The 14,491-nt window shown below is 39.4% G+C and overlaps 1 protein-coding gene across 12 annotated transcripts in view; it reads left to right on the top strand.

Annotated features, from left to right (window-relative positions):
• The first annotated feature begins 367 nt into the window (after positions 1-367).
• CCNT2 (cyclin T2) overlaps positions 368-14,491 on the top strand; it is a 50,276-nt gene continuing 36,152 nt past the window's right edge. For 3 of the 12 annotated variants that reach the window (XM_019925455.3, XM_019925458.3, XM_019925454.3), the window contains exons 1-3: positions 373-557; positions 1,385-1,466; positions 3,611-3,637. In XM_019925455.3, the coding sequence (XP_019781014.2) occupies positions 400-557; positions 1,385-1,466; positions 3,611-3,637 (267 nt within the window). In that variant the 5' untranslated portion in view covers positions 373-399. Of the gene's footprint in view, positions 558-1,384; positions 1,467-3,610; positions 3,638-6,366; positions 6,502-14,491 lie in introns of those variants that run through there. The other 9 variants (XM_019925459.3, XM_019925457.3, XR_004527439.2 and 6 more) reach the window with 8 other exon arrangements.

Below are 14,491 nucleotides of genomic sequence, written 5' to 3'. Positions count from 1 at the left end.
AGCCGCCCGCCCGCGTCTCTCGCCACCCGACCCGAAACCAGCCTTTTCTCGCCTCTCCTCCCCGCCCTTCTCCCAGCCAATCCTAGGCCCGGCATGCACCGCGCTGACCTTTCCCTTCCAGCCTACCCCCACCTTTGGGCGCCTCCAAATGACAAGCGGCGCGGAGCATTGTGGTCCCGTGCGCGAGAGCGAGGCCCGGGCCGGAAAAAGAAAGCAAAAGACTAGGGCGAGCCGGTAGGGCGGCCCCCGCGCACGCGCACGGGCGGCGGCGGTGGTGAAAAAGGGTGGTGCGTGGTCTACGGCGAGCGGAGTGGGGCGGGGTCGCGCGGCCTTGGCTGGGTGTCCGCGAGCCGGGAGGGGCGGGGGGTGGGTGAGGGAGCGGGCGGAGGAGGAAGTGTCATGGCGTCCGGCCGTGGAGCTTCTTCTCGCTGGTTCTTTACTCGGGAACAGCTGGAGAACACGCCGAGCCGCCGCTGCGGAGTGGAGGCGGATAAAGAGCTCTCGTACCGCCAGCAGGCGGCCAACCTCATCCAGGACATGGGACAGCGTCTCAATGTGTATCCTTTCCTATTTTTGGCCCTGCGCCTCTCACGCCCTGTCCCCCTCACTACTCGCCGGGTCGCCGGGCCTGGTGCCCCGCGAACATGGCGCCGCCGCCTCGGTCTTTCCTGGGCCTCGGCCGCGCCGTAAGGGAAGACAGGCTAGAGTTCTGGAGGCTCCGAGCGGCCGGCAGCGGAGGAGGGGAGGAGAAAGGGAGTCCGGTGAATGCGGGCTGGGAGGCTGCGTTGTGTAATCTGTTTGGGGCCGCGCGTAGTGACGGCGGGGGATGGGAGTGCCGCCCGGGCGAGAGGGAAATCTTAGGGATTATCGCAGAAAAGAGGCGGCTGCTTCTACTTCTAGTCCGAGAAGGGGTTGAGAGCTAGGAGGGAGATGCTGAAAGGCGTAAGTGTTCTCTGCAGCCTTTCCCCGCTCTCCTCGCCGGTTTGATGGCGGTTCACTTGTACCTTGGGAGCGCACGGGACGTCTTTATGTTCCTGGCATGGTTTTGCATGGGTGCGCGCGCGCGTGTTTCAACTGTTTGATTTTGGGTTTAGTCGTAGCCATTGATAAATGCTTCCTGGGCTCGCTTAATAGCAGTATTGGAGCGGAATGCTCGGCGTTTGTTATTATTCCGGCTATTTATTCGGTGGGGAGCCTTTCCGATCCGCCAGCCCCCACGCCATCATCCTGTGGGTATTTAGTTCCTTATTATTACAGTTTGGGGATTGGTTTTGAGTGAACGGGGGCCTTGGAAAAGAACCGTAGATCGGGAATTTTCCTTCAAAATTGTTTTGGAAAAGAGATCTTGTTTTTCTCCGATATTTCCTAAATGTTAACGTTCCAGCTCTCAGCTTACGATAAACACTGCGATTGTTTATATGCACAGGTTTTACATGCACCATTCTTTCACCAAATTCAATAGAAATGTAAGTATTGTTTTATTAATCTGTTTTTGAAACAACCAAATTTTAAGATATAATCGATACGCAGAAAAAAGTTGGTCGTGGATTTTACTATTGTATTTAATGTTCTGTTAACAGTGAAGGTGAATCGCGTGATAAACATTTTGCTTCAAATGTGGGGTTTCTGGTTGGTTGGTTGGTTTTTTTAATTTGTGTTGACAAGCTGCCAGGCGCTGTGTCAGGCTCTGCCAGGTCTTTTGAGCTAAGAGATAAATCAGAAGCATTTTTCTTCTCAAAGAGTATTTATTACATTGGTATTCATTTAAATTTTACACTCAACATTTGAACAATTTATAGGTACGATGTAATTGTAGAAAACCCAGTTATTCTGTTGTACATCTTAATTGTGTTGGACTCATTGCTTCAAATACGGTGAATTGGGCTTAGTTTAATTGTAACATTGTTTTCAAATGACCCTTTGAAAGAGTTAAATGTTTAGCAGAAATATTTCATTTGCTAACAAAATTTAAGTTGTAAAATGTTCTTGTTTATCACATTTTAGCATTAGTTGTCTACTTAAATTTTTGGTGGTTTGAATGGTGTCTTGCTTCAGAAATACTATGTCAGAGGTGTGTCTGTGTATGTACAATTAGTTTGAAGTAAATCTTACCTTCCAATACTAAAGTACTGATTTGGAACATATTCTGTAAATTTTGACAAACTAGTAGTGGCGTTTAGTTGAAATTTTCATTTTAAGTTATGAAAATGGCACTTCGGTGTCTGTTCTTTTCAGAGAAACACGAATACTGTGTTGTACCTGTTATCAAAGAAAATTGCGTATTGTTTAGAAATATTTAGCTCTACCTTATTTCTCACCATATTTTTTGCTCACAGCTATTTATAGAATGCTATTCTGAAAGGAGTGTGGAAAAGTTGACCCTGGAAGACTTTATGCAATTTGTGGATTGTCATTAGGACGTTTTAAGAAAACAGTCTTTGAAAAGGTCCTTTTTTTTAGTTGGAAGGAAAAGCTTCATAGTTTAGATTGATTCCTATTTTAACCTCTTCTGATCATAAATCTGATTTGGTTTATCAGATTGGCATATAGGTTTATATTAAACAGTATACATTTTGGTTTCTTGCAGTCTCCACTGCTTCTACTTTTCATCTTTTAAATCTGTTTGATTCTTGCTCTGTTTATATTTTTCCAGTTATTTCTTGTATACAGAACTTAGGTCAGTGATAGTGTTAGGGAAGAGAGAGGAAGCCTTTTTGGTTTAACATTTAGATTGAGAGAAATACAGTTTTATTTAAATTGTCTCCTAAGGCAGTAGTGAACTGATGAATACTAATGTAAGTGTGGCTTCCCTTAAGTAGCCCTGGAATATGCTGGTAGGAATCACAAATCAAAATAGTTCTGGAAATTCTTTTTTTTTTTTTTTTTGCGGTACGCGGGCCTCTCACTGTTGTGGCCTCTCCCGTTGCGGAGCACAGGCTCCGGACGCGCAGGCTCAGCGGCCATGGCTCACGGGCCCAGCTGCTCCGCGGCATGTGGGATCTTCCCGGACCGGGGCACGATCCCGTGTCCCCTGCATCGGCAGGCGGACTCTCAACCACTGCGCCACCAGGGAAGCCCTGGAAATTCTTGATGTGGCTACAGATGTCCTGTTTGCTTACTTTTCTACTTCAGTAATGATTTCACCACAAGACTACACTTCTCTTTTTGAACCCTCCGTCTTTCATAGTTTGTCTCTATGGCCTGGTTGGTGTGCTTTAAAGCAAAACCTTACTTAACAGCCAAAATTCACAGCTGTAACCTTAAGTTGACTGGTGAAGCCCAGGTCACTTGCATTCTAACTCTTATTATTTTATTTAAATGCCATCATTTAATAAGAAAGCCAGAGTATTCATTTTTATTACCCTACTTTCTGTCTTCTGTGTGTATAAAGGCAAACTTCAGTGTTTTGCATTGAGTCATTATTAGAATAATTGAAATCTGATGCTAATTTCTGTTTTGAGAAGTAAATTGCACCCTTCATATCTAACCATTGTCTTTTTTACCTTTGCTATTTTATCAAAAGTGGTTTTAATATTTATTTGTGTTGGTACACTTGCATCAATTGCACAGCCTCACTCTTTTATCTTTTTTTTTTTTCCTATTCTTTTAGGGTGAAGGGGGTGGTCTCAAATTGAATGTGAGTCACTTTCAAATTCATACTCCCTGACATCACTGGGAAAATTTTTCTTACAAGGTTATAATGGAATGTCATGGTAGACTTTAAAAAAGCATGAGTCTCCACCACTAAGTAAATTGAACACCATTCGGTAAATTAAACCATAACAAGCTTCAATTTAAAGATGCTAGTAACAACATATATCTAGTTTTATAATAAATATGCATTCATTATGTAAAAATATTTTAAAATATTTATGTGGCTTTATTTTATTTTTTCACATTAACAAATTTAAAAGTAAAAAAATCCCCTAAAGGTCAAGTTGGTCTTGTTTTAAAAGTTAGTGTCAACAGAGCTGTCTTTTATCATTGTTACTTTCTCTATTTAGAAGGTTGGATGGCTACCAGCAGGAAATGACTTTTATATGTAACCTAATTAGATAAATCTATCCTTTGCTCACTGGATGCAGTGAGGTTTATGTAATTGAGATTAGTAATTGAAGAATGGCCTTGCTGGATCAAGCTCAAGATAAATCTAATGAAGTATATAAAAAAGCCCTGGAACCAGTAGTGCCTCCACAAAGTATGTACTGTGGGAGAGCATCCTCCCCAGTGTCAGTCGTAGAATAGATAATTGACCCAGCTTTTCCTAGAAACTCTGTTCATTAGTTTGGTTAGTCAAGTTTATGATGCATTTGTTTCTTATATTAATTCCAAGTCTTTTGAGTTCTCTTAAGATAAGGTTGTAATGAACACACTCTTAGTATTTTTTTGGTCATGGTCTAGTCTCATATCTCTCTCCAATTCGTGTGATCATTTTAATCTTCTCTTTCTTTAGTTCTGTTGCCTCTTTTTTGAGCTGCAGCAGTTGAAACGTTATAGTATGCCAAATTTAAATGTAGCTTTGTTTAATGTCTCAAGAGTACACAATAAGTTAAGGGCAGTATTCAGAACTAATGATTTTTGACTGTGATGACATCTAAGAATGCACCATCTATGTCATATCTGAGTTTCACTTAATACATTTAAGATTAGTCAGCTGATACACATAAAGGAACTTGTATTTGCTTGTGCTAAAATTTGATTACCACTTTTTGCTTGCAGTCTTAATCTTTCTTAGTTGGCTTGGTTCTTGACTAGTAGATACCACTTGAAAATTTAAAGATTTTCTTTTTGCATTCCTTTCTTCCCCTGTAAAGACTTAAGTGATTTAAAGGAAAGCCATTCTTTTCTCTCTAGAAAAGTGCCCACAATCCCTGTTCTTTGTCTGATAATAAAGCATTCTCCCATTCTAATTTTTATTAATAGTCTTTGCATAGAAATTTATTCAAGATTTTTTAATGGTAGATTTCATTCAGTTTACACCAACTGTTGCTTATTTATACTCAGATTGCTCATAAAATTGTCATAACCAATTGCCACTTGTGAAAGAATAACATTTTGGGCAATTTGGTTAGTTAAGGATTTTGTTTAAATTTGTATTGTGAAAGCCCTAAATTTCTCTCAAACAGAGGAATCTAGATAAAGTTAAATGTAACCTCCCTGCCCCAAAAGGACGGGGGGGGGGGGTTGTTTCCTTTCTTTTTTGGCTATACTCACCAGTACCTCACATAAAGTTGGTATTTGGCAATAGTTTGTCAATAGAATGTATCAAATCTTGTTGCTCATAGGTCTGTTGAGTGAATTCTTCCACATTTTCCTCTATATTCATCCTCCCCACATAGACACATTTTAAATGTTTTATTATTGAAAACTAACATACACATGGTAAATGAAAACAGTAGAAAAAGGGATATGATAAACCTCCCTCCCATCCAGGTATCTAAGCCCCCTGCCCTACAGCATTTGCTGTGCACAGTTTCTGTGTGCCCTTTCAGAAATAGTTTTTGCTTGTGCAAGCATATATGTGTGTATTTTTTTCAGCACAGAAAAGGGTTTTTGTCTGTTTTTTTCACAATTCTTAGATCCAGCACACAACAGCAATATGAGAACAGACAGAATTGGACTGGTCCTAGTTGGGGTTAGATGTGGCTGTTTCTGGAGAAGTAATTTTTAATATGGCACCAGAAAAGGATAGTATAGATTGACCCAGTGTAACTCAACCAGAGGCAGCTTTGCCCACCAAGGGACATTTTACAATGTTTAGAGACATTTTTGGTTGTCACAGATGGGAAAGGGGTACTACTGGCATCTGGTGGATAGAAGCCGGGAATGCTGTTAAACATCCTACGATGCATAGGATATTCCTGCAAAACAAAAAGTTAACCTGGTACAAAATGTCAGTAGTGCTGAGGTTGAAAAAACCATGGGTAAACCTCCTAAAGTGTTAAGAAGTGAGACTAAAAGCTATGTTATTATCACTAGATTGATTTTGAGTGTTTGGTGAATTTTATCTGTTCTAGTAAGAAATAGCCTATTCATCTGTAGTTCTTCAAGGACCATAAGAACACAGATCACATTTGTAATCTTCTTCTAATTGGGGGCTTTAGGGAAACTTTTTGGTATTTCTAAAATTTAAAGTTTAAATTTAGCTCATTAATAAATGTTGCTTTTCTGTTAAGTACTAATGTGTTTTTTAGCCTCTTATTTGAGTTTGTTATGAATCTTACCATATTAGAAGATATTTTAGTAGTTTGGCTTCTAATTTTGTTTATGGTGGGGGTTTTTTGTTTTGTTTGTTTGTTTGTTTTTGCGGTACGCGGGCCTCTCACTGTTGTGGCCTCTCCCGTTGAGGAGCACAGGCTCTGGACGCGCAGGCTCAGCGGCCATGGCTCACGGGCCCAGCCGCTCCGCAGCTTGTGGGTCTTCCCGGACCCGGGCACAAACCCGTGTCCCCTGCATCGGCAGGCGGATTCTCAACCACTGCACCACCAGGGAAGCCCTATGGTAGGTTTTGACATAAATTTTTTTGTTACTCAAATCTGCCAGCCTTTAATTTTGCTTTATTTCATTACCTTTATGTTTATCTGGAGATAAATGTCTACCTATATTTATTTATTTATTTCATGGGAAGAGATTCTTGGGTTTTGACATTTGTTTTTCCTTGTTAGGTTTATTTTGGTATGTGGTTCCTAAACACTTACTTAAGGTTGATATTCTCTTTCTTACCCCAGATAAGGAAGAAAAGAATCATAAAGGTTAAACACTTTGTCTGAAGTCACACAGCAGCTGAGTGACAAAAGCTAAAAATCGCACCCAGATCTAGACTCCATTGTTGATGCAGTTATCAGTATTTCTGCCTCAAGTATCTGTTACTAGGAATCTTTTCATAGCCCTGAAATTTTTCACTAAAAGCAGTTGATGTGTAAAGCTTTTGTGATGTGCCAGTTGTGATTCACCAACGCTCGGCATGAGAATTATCAGGATGCTCCTCTAAAACATGCTTTAGTGGGCTGTACCTTAAACCTATGTAATCAGAATATTTGTGGTGGGACCTGGGATCCTCTACCTTAACAAGCTTCCCAGGTGATACTGATGCCTGCTAAAGTTGAAGACTGTTCGTTTAAATTTTGATGTTTCCCCTGTGTCTCATAATCTGTTATACAGTCAGCCCTCCATGTCTGTGGGTTCTGCATCTGTGGATTCAACCAACTGCAGATCAAAAATATTTGGGAAAAAATTCATTTACAAAAAGCAAAACTTGTATTTACCCCACACCAGCAACTATTTACATAGCATTTGCATTGTATTAGGTATTATAAGTAATCTAGAGATGACTTAAAGTGTAAGGAAGGATGTGCGTAGGATATATGCCATTACTATGCCATTTTACATGAGACTTGAGTGTCCATGGATTTCGGTAAATGTGGAGGGGTCCTAAAACCAATCCCCCACCTGTGGCTACTGAGAGATGACTGTACACTGGCCGTTTTGTAGAAGTTAAATCAGCATGTTTAATTCTTTTACCTACAAAAGTAAAATGTCTTTGAAATCTGAGTGGTTGTTTATATTATAGCTCACTTATGCTTCTGCTTTTTAATTTAATAAAGCAATTAGTCGAAGAATAATCTTATGTTCAAAATCCATTAATGCTACTGGGAAATACCGTAGGGCTGTCCAGTAGAACTTTCTGTGATAATGGACGTATTCTGTATCTTTTATGTTCAAAATGATATGTACTGACCAAACACGTTTCCTGGATTGTAAATTTGAGATTATTAGACTAGATGATTTCTAAATTCCTTTTCAACTATAAATTGTGTGGATGAAAATTTATTAAGATCCCACTCTGTAGGGCTTCCCTGGTGGCACAGTGGTTAAGAATCCGCCTGCCCATGCAGGGGACATGGGTTCGAGCCCTGGTCCGGAAAGGTACCACGAGCTGGAGAGCAACTAAGCCCGTGCGCCATAACTACTGAGCCTGCACTCTATAGCCCGCGAGTCACAACTACTGAGCCCACATGCCACAACTACTGAAGCCTACGCACCTAGAGCCCATGCTCTGCAACAAGAGAAGCCACTGCAATGAGAAGCCCGTGCACTGCAATGAAGAGTAGACCCCACTCGCTGCAACTAGAGAAAGCCCATGCGCAGCAACAAAGACCCAACGCAGCCAAAAATAAAGAAATAAAATAAATAAATTTATTTTTTTTTAAAAAATCCCACTATGTAATAGGCGTTTTACTTATGGCAGCTGAAGTATTCTCCTCCTGAGGAAACATGCAATTACTAAGTTACTTGTCCAGAAAGTAGCCGTTACGTGATTGGCATTTGAACCTAGATCCCTAGCCTGATCGCATGCTGCAGTTCTCGCTTGTGTCTAATATGTTTAAGAAATGTTCCTAATGTGTTTCAGAAATAGGGCACACTAATTATTGATGCCAGTGATTTCTAAGGAGGAGATGAGTATACAAGTGAATAATGAAAATACTGTCAGATTTTGATTTGCTTTTCTCATTGGGTGAAATCCAGTGAAGTCCTCTTTTGAGTTAGGCCCCAATTCCTCCTTCAGCCATACATCAATCTTAGGATTTACACATTGTGCATCCCTATTTTTCCATGTGGTGCTTTCCCTTCACTTTTCATGTGATCCTGACCTGTCAGGTTGTGAGACTGAGCTGACGTTACAACTCTTCATAAACCATTCCCCAGATAACTCCACTCTTTCACTTCTGTTTGATTCTCTGACCTTATCCTTTGGGTCTTGTTCTATTTCATCTATTTGGTATTCTTTAGTGCTGTAGTGTAACTGTGCGTATATGAAATGAAGTGGGGTTTTTTATGTTTTTTGTTTCGTTGGTTGGTTGAGTTTTTTTGGCCATGCCACGTGGCATGCAAGATCTTAGTTCCCCAACCAGGGATCGAACCCATGCCCCCCAACAGTGGAAGCGCTGAGGAGGTGGTTTTTTTTAATTGTTACAAAATGAAACACAAACATGTAAAACCACTAAATATATAGCATAGTGAATTATTATAAGGTAAACAACTTTGTAACTACCACTCAAATCAAACAAGGGAACTTTGCTAACTACCCCAGAAGTGCCTTCATGTGCTCCATCCCAATGTCAACCCTTTCCTTCCCTCCACAAAGGGATAGAAAAACTGTCCTATCCTTTCCCATTATTAAGGATTTGGTAGGTTTCTTAAATCTCTCAAGGTACAGGTTTCCCCTCTATCCCTTTCTTTTACTTAAATTTTATCTGTTGAAGGACCTAGGACATTATACCTGTAGAGTTTCCACCTGTCTGGGTTTTACTAACTGTATATTCATGGTGCAGTTTATTATGTTCCTTTGTTGCTGTATTCCCTGCAAATTGCCAGTTGGATCCAGAAATTTGATCAGACTCATGTTAGATCCCTTTGGCAGGACTACAGGTGATGTTATATTCTTTAATCAGCAGGCACCTGATGTCTGGTTGTCTTTTTGTGGTGTTAGCAGCTGTCAATATTCAATGCCTAGATCCTTTTATTCGTTGTGATACTTTAATTCTGTCATTTCTTCTTCATTTATTAATTGGAATATTTGTATAGTGAAATGTTGTGATTCATCACTATTTGGACATCCGGTGGTACAAGTTCATATAGGCAAGGCAGAATAAATACTTGATTCTTGCCCTGTATTTACCACCTTTGTTGAGATAAAATTTACATACCATATATTTCATCCTTTGAAAGTGTACAATTCAGTGGTTTTTGCGTACGTTCACAAAGTTGTACGTCAATTTTAGAAATCTGTATCACCCCAAGAAGAAATCTCACATCCTTTAGCCATCTCTTCCCATTCTTCCAACCAGCCTATTCTGGACATACCCTATAAATGGAATCATTCAATGTGTGGTCCTTTGTGACTGGCCTCTTTCACTTAGTACATAATGTTTTCAAGGTTCGTCTGTGTTGTAGCGTGTATCAGTACTTCATTTATTTTTCTTGCTGAACTACCATTATACCACATTTTGTATATACATTTATCAGTTAGTGGACATTTGGGTTGTTTCTACTGTTTGGCTGTTATATTGCTACTATGAACATTTATGTATGTTTTTGTGTAGATAGATGTTTTGGTTTCTATTGAATATATACCCAGGAGTAGAATTGCTGGACCATCTGGTAACTCTGTCTGTACCCATATAGTCTGGGATAGTTTCCTCAGTATCTGTTATAGCAAGATATTCCAGGTTCATCCTGTATGTTTTATATCCACAGCTGAAATGGCCATTTCTTTAAGAAACCCTGCTTTTTCTTTTAGTAGAAAGTGGTATTACAAGATATCAACCTGGACCCTGGAGATACTCATTGTTGCTATGTTTGTCTTGTTTTTAGGCATCTTCAATGAACAGAGCAAGGAAATACATAGTAAATATGTATTCACTATACACATCAACATATTGTTTTTCATTTAACAGTAAATATATGAACTATACAAAATATAGGTGGACTTATTATATATATATACATTTTAAATATATATATTTAAGATATCTTAGGAATTCATTCTGATTCAAGCAACAATAGCATTTTTTACTTCTTTCTTTTTTCTTTTCTTTAACCTCTTTTGTATTACATCTCTGTGACCTTTCTTTCACACCAAAAATCTTAGTTTTGAAGGATGTGGGAATGACAGGATTTAAATATCCCAATATCACTTGTTAATCCCACATTACACAAACATGTCTCAGAATTACAGTATAACCACCACCAGTGTAATTACTGAGAACAGTTAAATGTTTTTGTTTGCTTTCCCCTCTCACCCCTGGTTTTTAAAAGTTGTACCTACATTATCATAAATAGCCATTACAAAACTCTCCCTTTTAATCTTCATTCAAGCTTAGTTCTGCAAGTAACTTTATTTGTATTGTTCACTACCAGTGCGTATGTTGAAGTCTCTGTAGTCATTTTGATTGTTTAAAGTTATCTTGAAGATCATGGAAACAATATTGTCTGAATCCTTGGATGTTGATAATTGTTTGTGCCCTTTATATCCAAGGTCAGTTTTGCTGGATATAAAATTTTTGGCTTGTGCTTTCTTAAGTATCTTAAATGTGTAACAATTGCTTTTTTCTTTTTTTCTGGTATAAAGCATTGCTGGCAGTTTGGGTGGTGATCTAACTTTCTTATATTTATTTTTGCCTAAGTGGCCAAAGGATTTTTTTTCCTTAAAAATCTAGGTGGTTCTGGGTTGATATGCTCTTATGTTCTGGGTGTGATGTGCTCTTTGAATGTGTGATTTCATATCTTTTTTACTTAGGTTTTGTGTTATGAATCTTTTTTTTTCTTTTATTTTCAACATCTTTATTGGAGTATAATTGCTTTACAATGCTGTGTTAGTTTCTGCTGTGTAACAGTGAATCAGTTATACATGTACATACATCCACATATTTCCTCCGTCTTGTGTCTCCCTCCCACCCTCCCTATCCCACCCCTCTAGGTGGACACAAAGCACCTAGCTGATTTCCCTGTGCTATGCGGCTGATTCCCACTAGCTATCTACTTTACATCTGGTAGTGTATATATGTCCATGCCACTCTCTCACTTCATCCCAGCTTACCCTTCCCCCACCCCGTGTCAAGTCCATTCTCTACGTCTGCATCTTTATTCCTGTCCTGCCCCTATGTTCTTCAGAACCATTTTTTTTGTGTGGGGGGATTCCATATATATGTGTTAGCATACAGTATTTGTTTTTCTCTTTCTGACTTACTTCACTCTGTATGAAAGACTCTAGGTCTTTCCACCTCACTACAGATAACTCAGTTTCGTTTCTATATATGGCTCAGTAATATGCCATTGTATATATATATATGCCACATCTTCTTTATCCACTCATCTGTCAGTGGACACACAGGTTGCTTCCATGTCCTGGCTATTGTAAATAGAGCTGCAATGAACATTGTGGTACATGACTTTTTGAATTTTGGTTTTCTCAGGGTATATGCCCAGTAGTGGGATTACTGGGTCGTATGGTAGTTCTAGTTTTTTAAGGAACCTCCATACCGTTCTCCATAGTGGCTGTATCAATTTACATTCCTACCAACAGTGCAAGAGGGTTCCCTGTTCTCCACACCGTCTCCAGCATTTATTGTTTGTAGATTTTTTTTTTAAGATGTTGGGGGTAGGAGTTTATTAATTTATTTATTTATTTTTGCTGTGTTGGGTCTTCGTTTCTGTGCGAGGGCTTTCTCTAGTTGTGGCAAGTGGGGGCCACTGTTCATCGCGGTGCGTGGGCCTCTCTTGTTGTGGAGCACAGGCTCCAGACGCGCAGGCTCAGTAGTTGTGGCTCACGGGCCTAGTTGCTCCGCGGCATGTGGGTTCCTCCCAGACCAGGGCTCGAACCCGTGTCCCCTGCATTAGCAGGCAGATTCTCAACCACTGTGCCACAGGGAAGCCCGTGTTTGTAGATTTTTTGATGATGACCATTCTGACTGGTGTGAGGTGATACTTCATGGTAGTTTTGATTTGCATTTCTCTAATGATTAGTGATGTTCAGCATCCTTTCATGTATTTGTTGGCAGTCTGTATATCTTCTTTGGAGAAATGTTTGTTTAGGTCTTCTGCCCATTTTTGGATTGGGTTGTTTGTTTTTTTGTTATTGAGCTGCATGAGCTGCTTGTAAATTTTGGAGATTAATCCTTTGTCAGTTGCTTTATTTGCAAATGTTTTCTCCCATTCTGAGGGTTGTCTTTTGGTGGTGTTTATGGTTTCCTTTGCTGTGCAAAAGTTTTAAGGTTCATTAGCTCCCATTTGTTTATTTTTGTTTTTATTTCCATTTCTCTAGGAGGTGGGTCAAAAAGGATCTTGCTGTGATTTATGTCATAGAGTGTTCTGCCTATGTTTTCCTCTAAGAGTTTGATAGTGTCCGGCCTTAGGTTTAGGTCTTTAATGCATTTTGAGTTTATTTTTGTGTATGGTGTTAGGGAGTGTTCTAATTTCTTTCTTTTACATGTACCTGTCCACTTTTCCCAGCACCACTTACTGAAGAGGCTGTCTTTTCTCCATTGTATATTCTAGCCTCCTTTATCAAAGATAAAGTGACCATATGTGCGTGGGTTTATCTCTGGGCTTTCTATCTTGTTCCATTGATCTATATTTCTGTTTTTGTGCCAGTACCATACTTTCTTGATTACTGTAGCTTTGTAGTATAGTCTGAAGTCAGGGAGCCTGATTGCTCCAGCTCCGTTTTCTTTCTCAGGGTTGCTTTGGCTCTTTGGGGTCTTTTGTGTTTCCATATAAATAGTGAAGTTTTTTGTTCTAGTGCTGTGAAAAATGCCATTGGTAGTTTGATAGGGATTGCACTGAATCTGTAGATTGCCTTGAGTAGTATGGTCTTTTTAACAATGTTAATTGTTCCAATCCATGAACACAATACATCTCTCAATCTGTTTGTGTCATCTTTAATTTCTTTCATCAGTGTCTTATAGTTTTCTGCATACAGGTCTTTTGTCTCCCTAAGTAGGTTTATTCCTAGGTATTTTGTTGTTGTTGTTGCAGTGGTAAATGGGAGTGTTTCTTTAATTTCTCTTTCAGATTTTTCATCATTAATGTATAGGAATGCAAAAGATTTCTGTGCTTTAATTTTGTATCCTGCTACTTTACAAATTCATTGATTAGCTCTAGTAGTTTTCTGGTAGCATTTTTAGGATTCTCTATGTATAGTATCATGTTATCTGCAAACAGTGACAGTTTTACTTCTTCTTTTCCAATTTGGATTCCTTTTATTTCTTTTTCTTCTCTGATTGCTATGGCTAAAACTTCCAAAATAATGTTGAATAAAAGTGGTGAGAGTGGGCAACCTTGTCTTGTTCCTGATCTTCGTGGAAGTGCTTTCAGTTTTTCACCATTGAGAACGATGTTGGATGTGGGTTTGTCATATATGGCCTTTATTATGTTGAAGTAAGTCCCTCTATGCCTACTTTCTGGAGGGTTTTTATCATACATGGGTGTTGAATTTTGTCGAAAGCTTTTTCTGCGTCTGTTGAGATGATCATATGGTTTTTCTCATTCAGTTTGTTAATATGGTGTATCACATTGATTGATTTGCATATATTGAAAATATTGAAGAATCTTTGCATTCCTGCAATAAACCCCACTTGATCATGGTGTGTACCGTTTAATGTGCTGTAGGATTCTGTGTGCTACTATTTTGTTGAGGATTTTTGCATCTATGTTCATCACTGATACTGGCCTGTAGTTTTCTTTCTTTGTGACATCTTTGTCTGGTTTTGGTATCAGGGTGATGGTGGCCTTGTAGAATGAGTTCAGGAGTATTCCTCCCTCTGGTATGTTTTGGAAGAGTTTAAGAAGGATAGGTGTTAGCTCTTCTCTAAATGTTTGAATTCACCTGTGAAGCCATCTGGTCCTGGGCTTTTGTTTGTTGGAAGATTTTTAATCACAGTTTCAATTTCAGTGCTTGCGATCGGTCTGTTTATATTTTCTGTTTCTACCT

This window comes from Tursiops truncatus, chromosome 7 (assembly GCF_011762595.2).
Source record: "Tursiops truncatus isolate mTurTru1 chromosome 7, mTurTru1.mat.Y, whole genome shotgun sequence".
Lineage (NCBI taxonomy): Eukaryota > Metazoa > Chordata > Mammalia > Artiodactyla > Delphinidae > Tursiops > Tursiops truncatus.
This window is presented reverse-complemented; position numbering and strand designations above follow the sequence as displayed.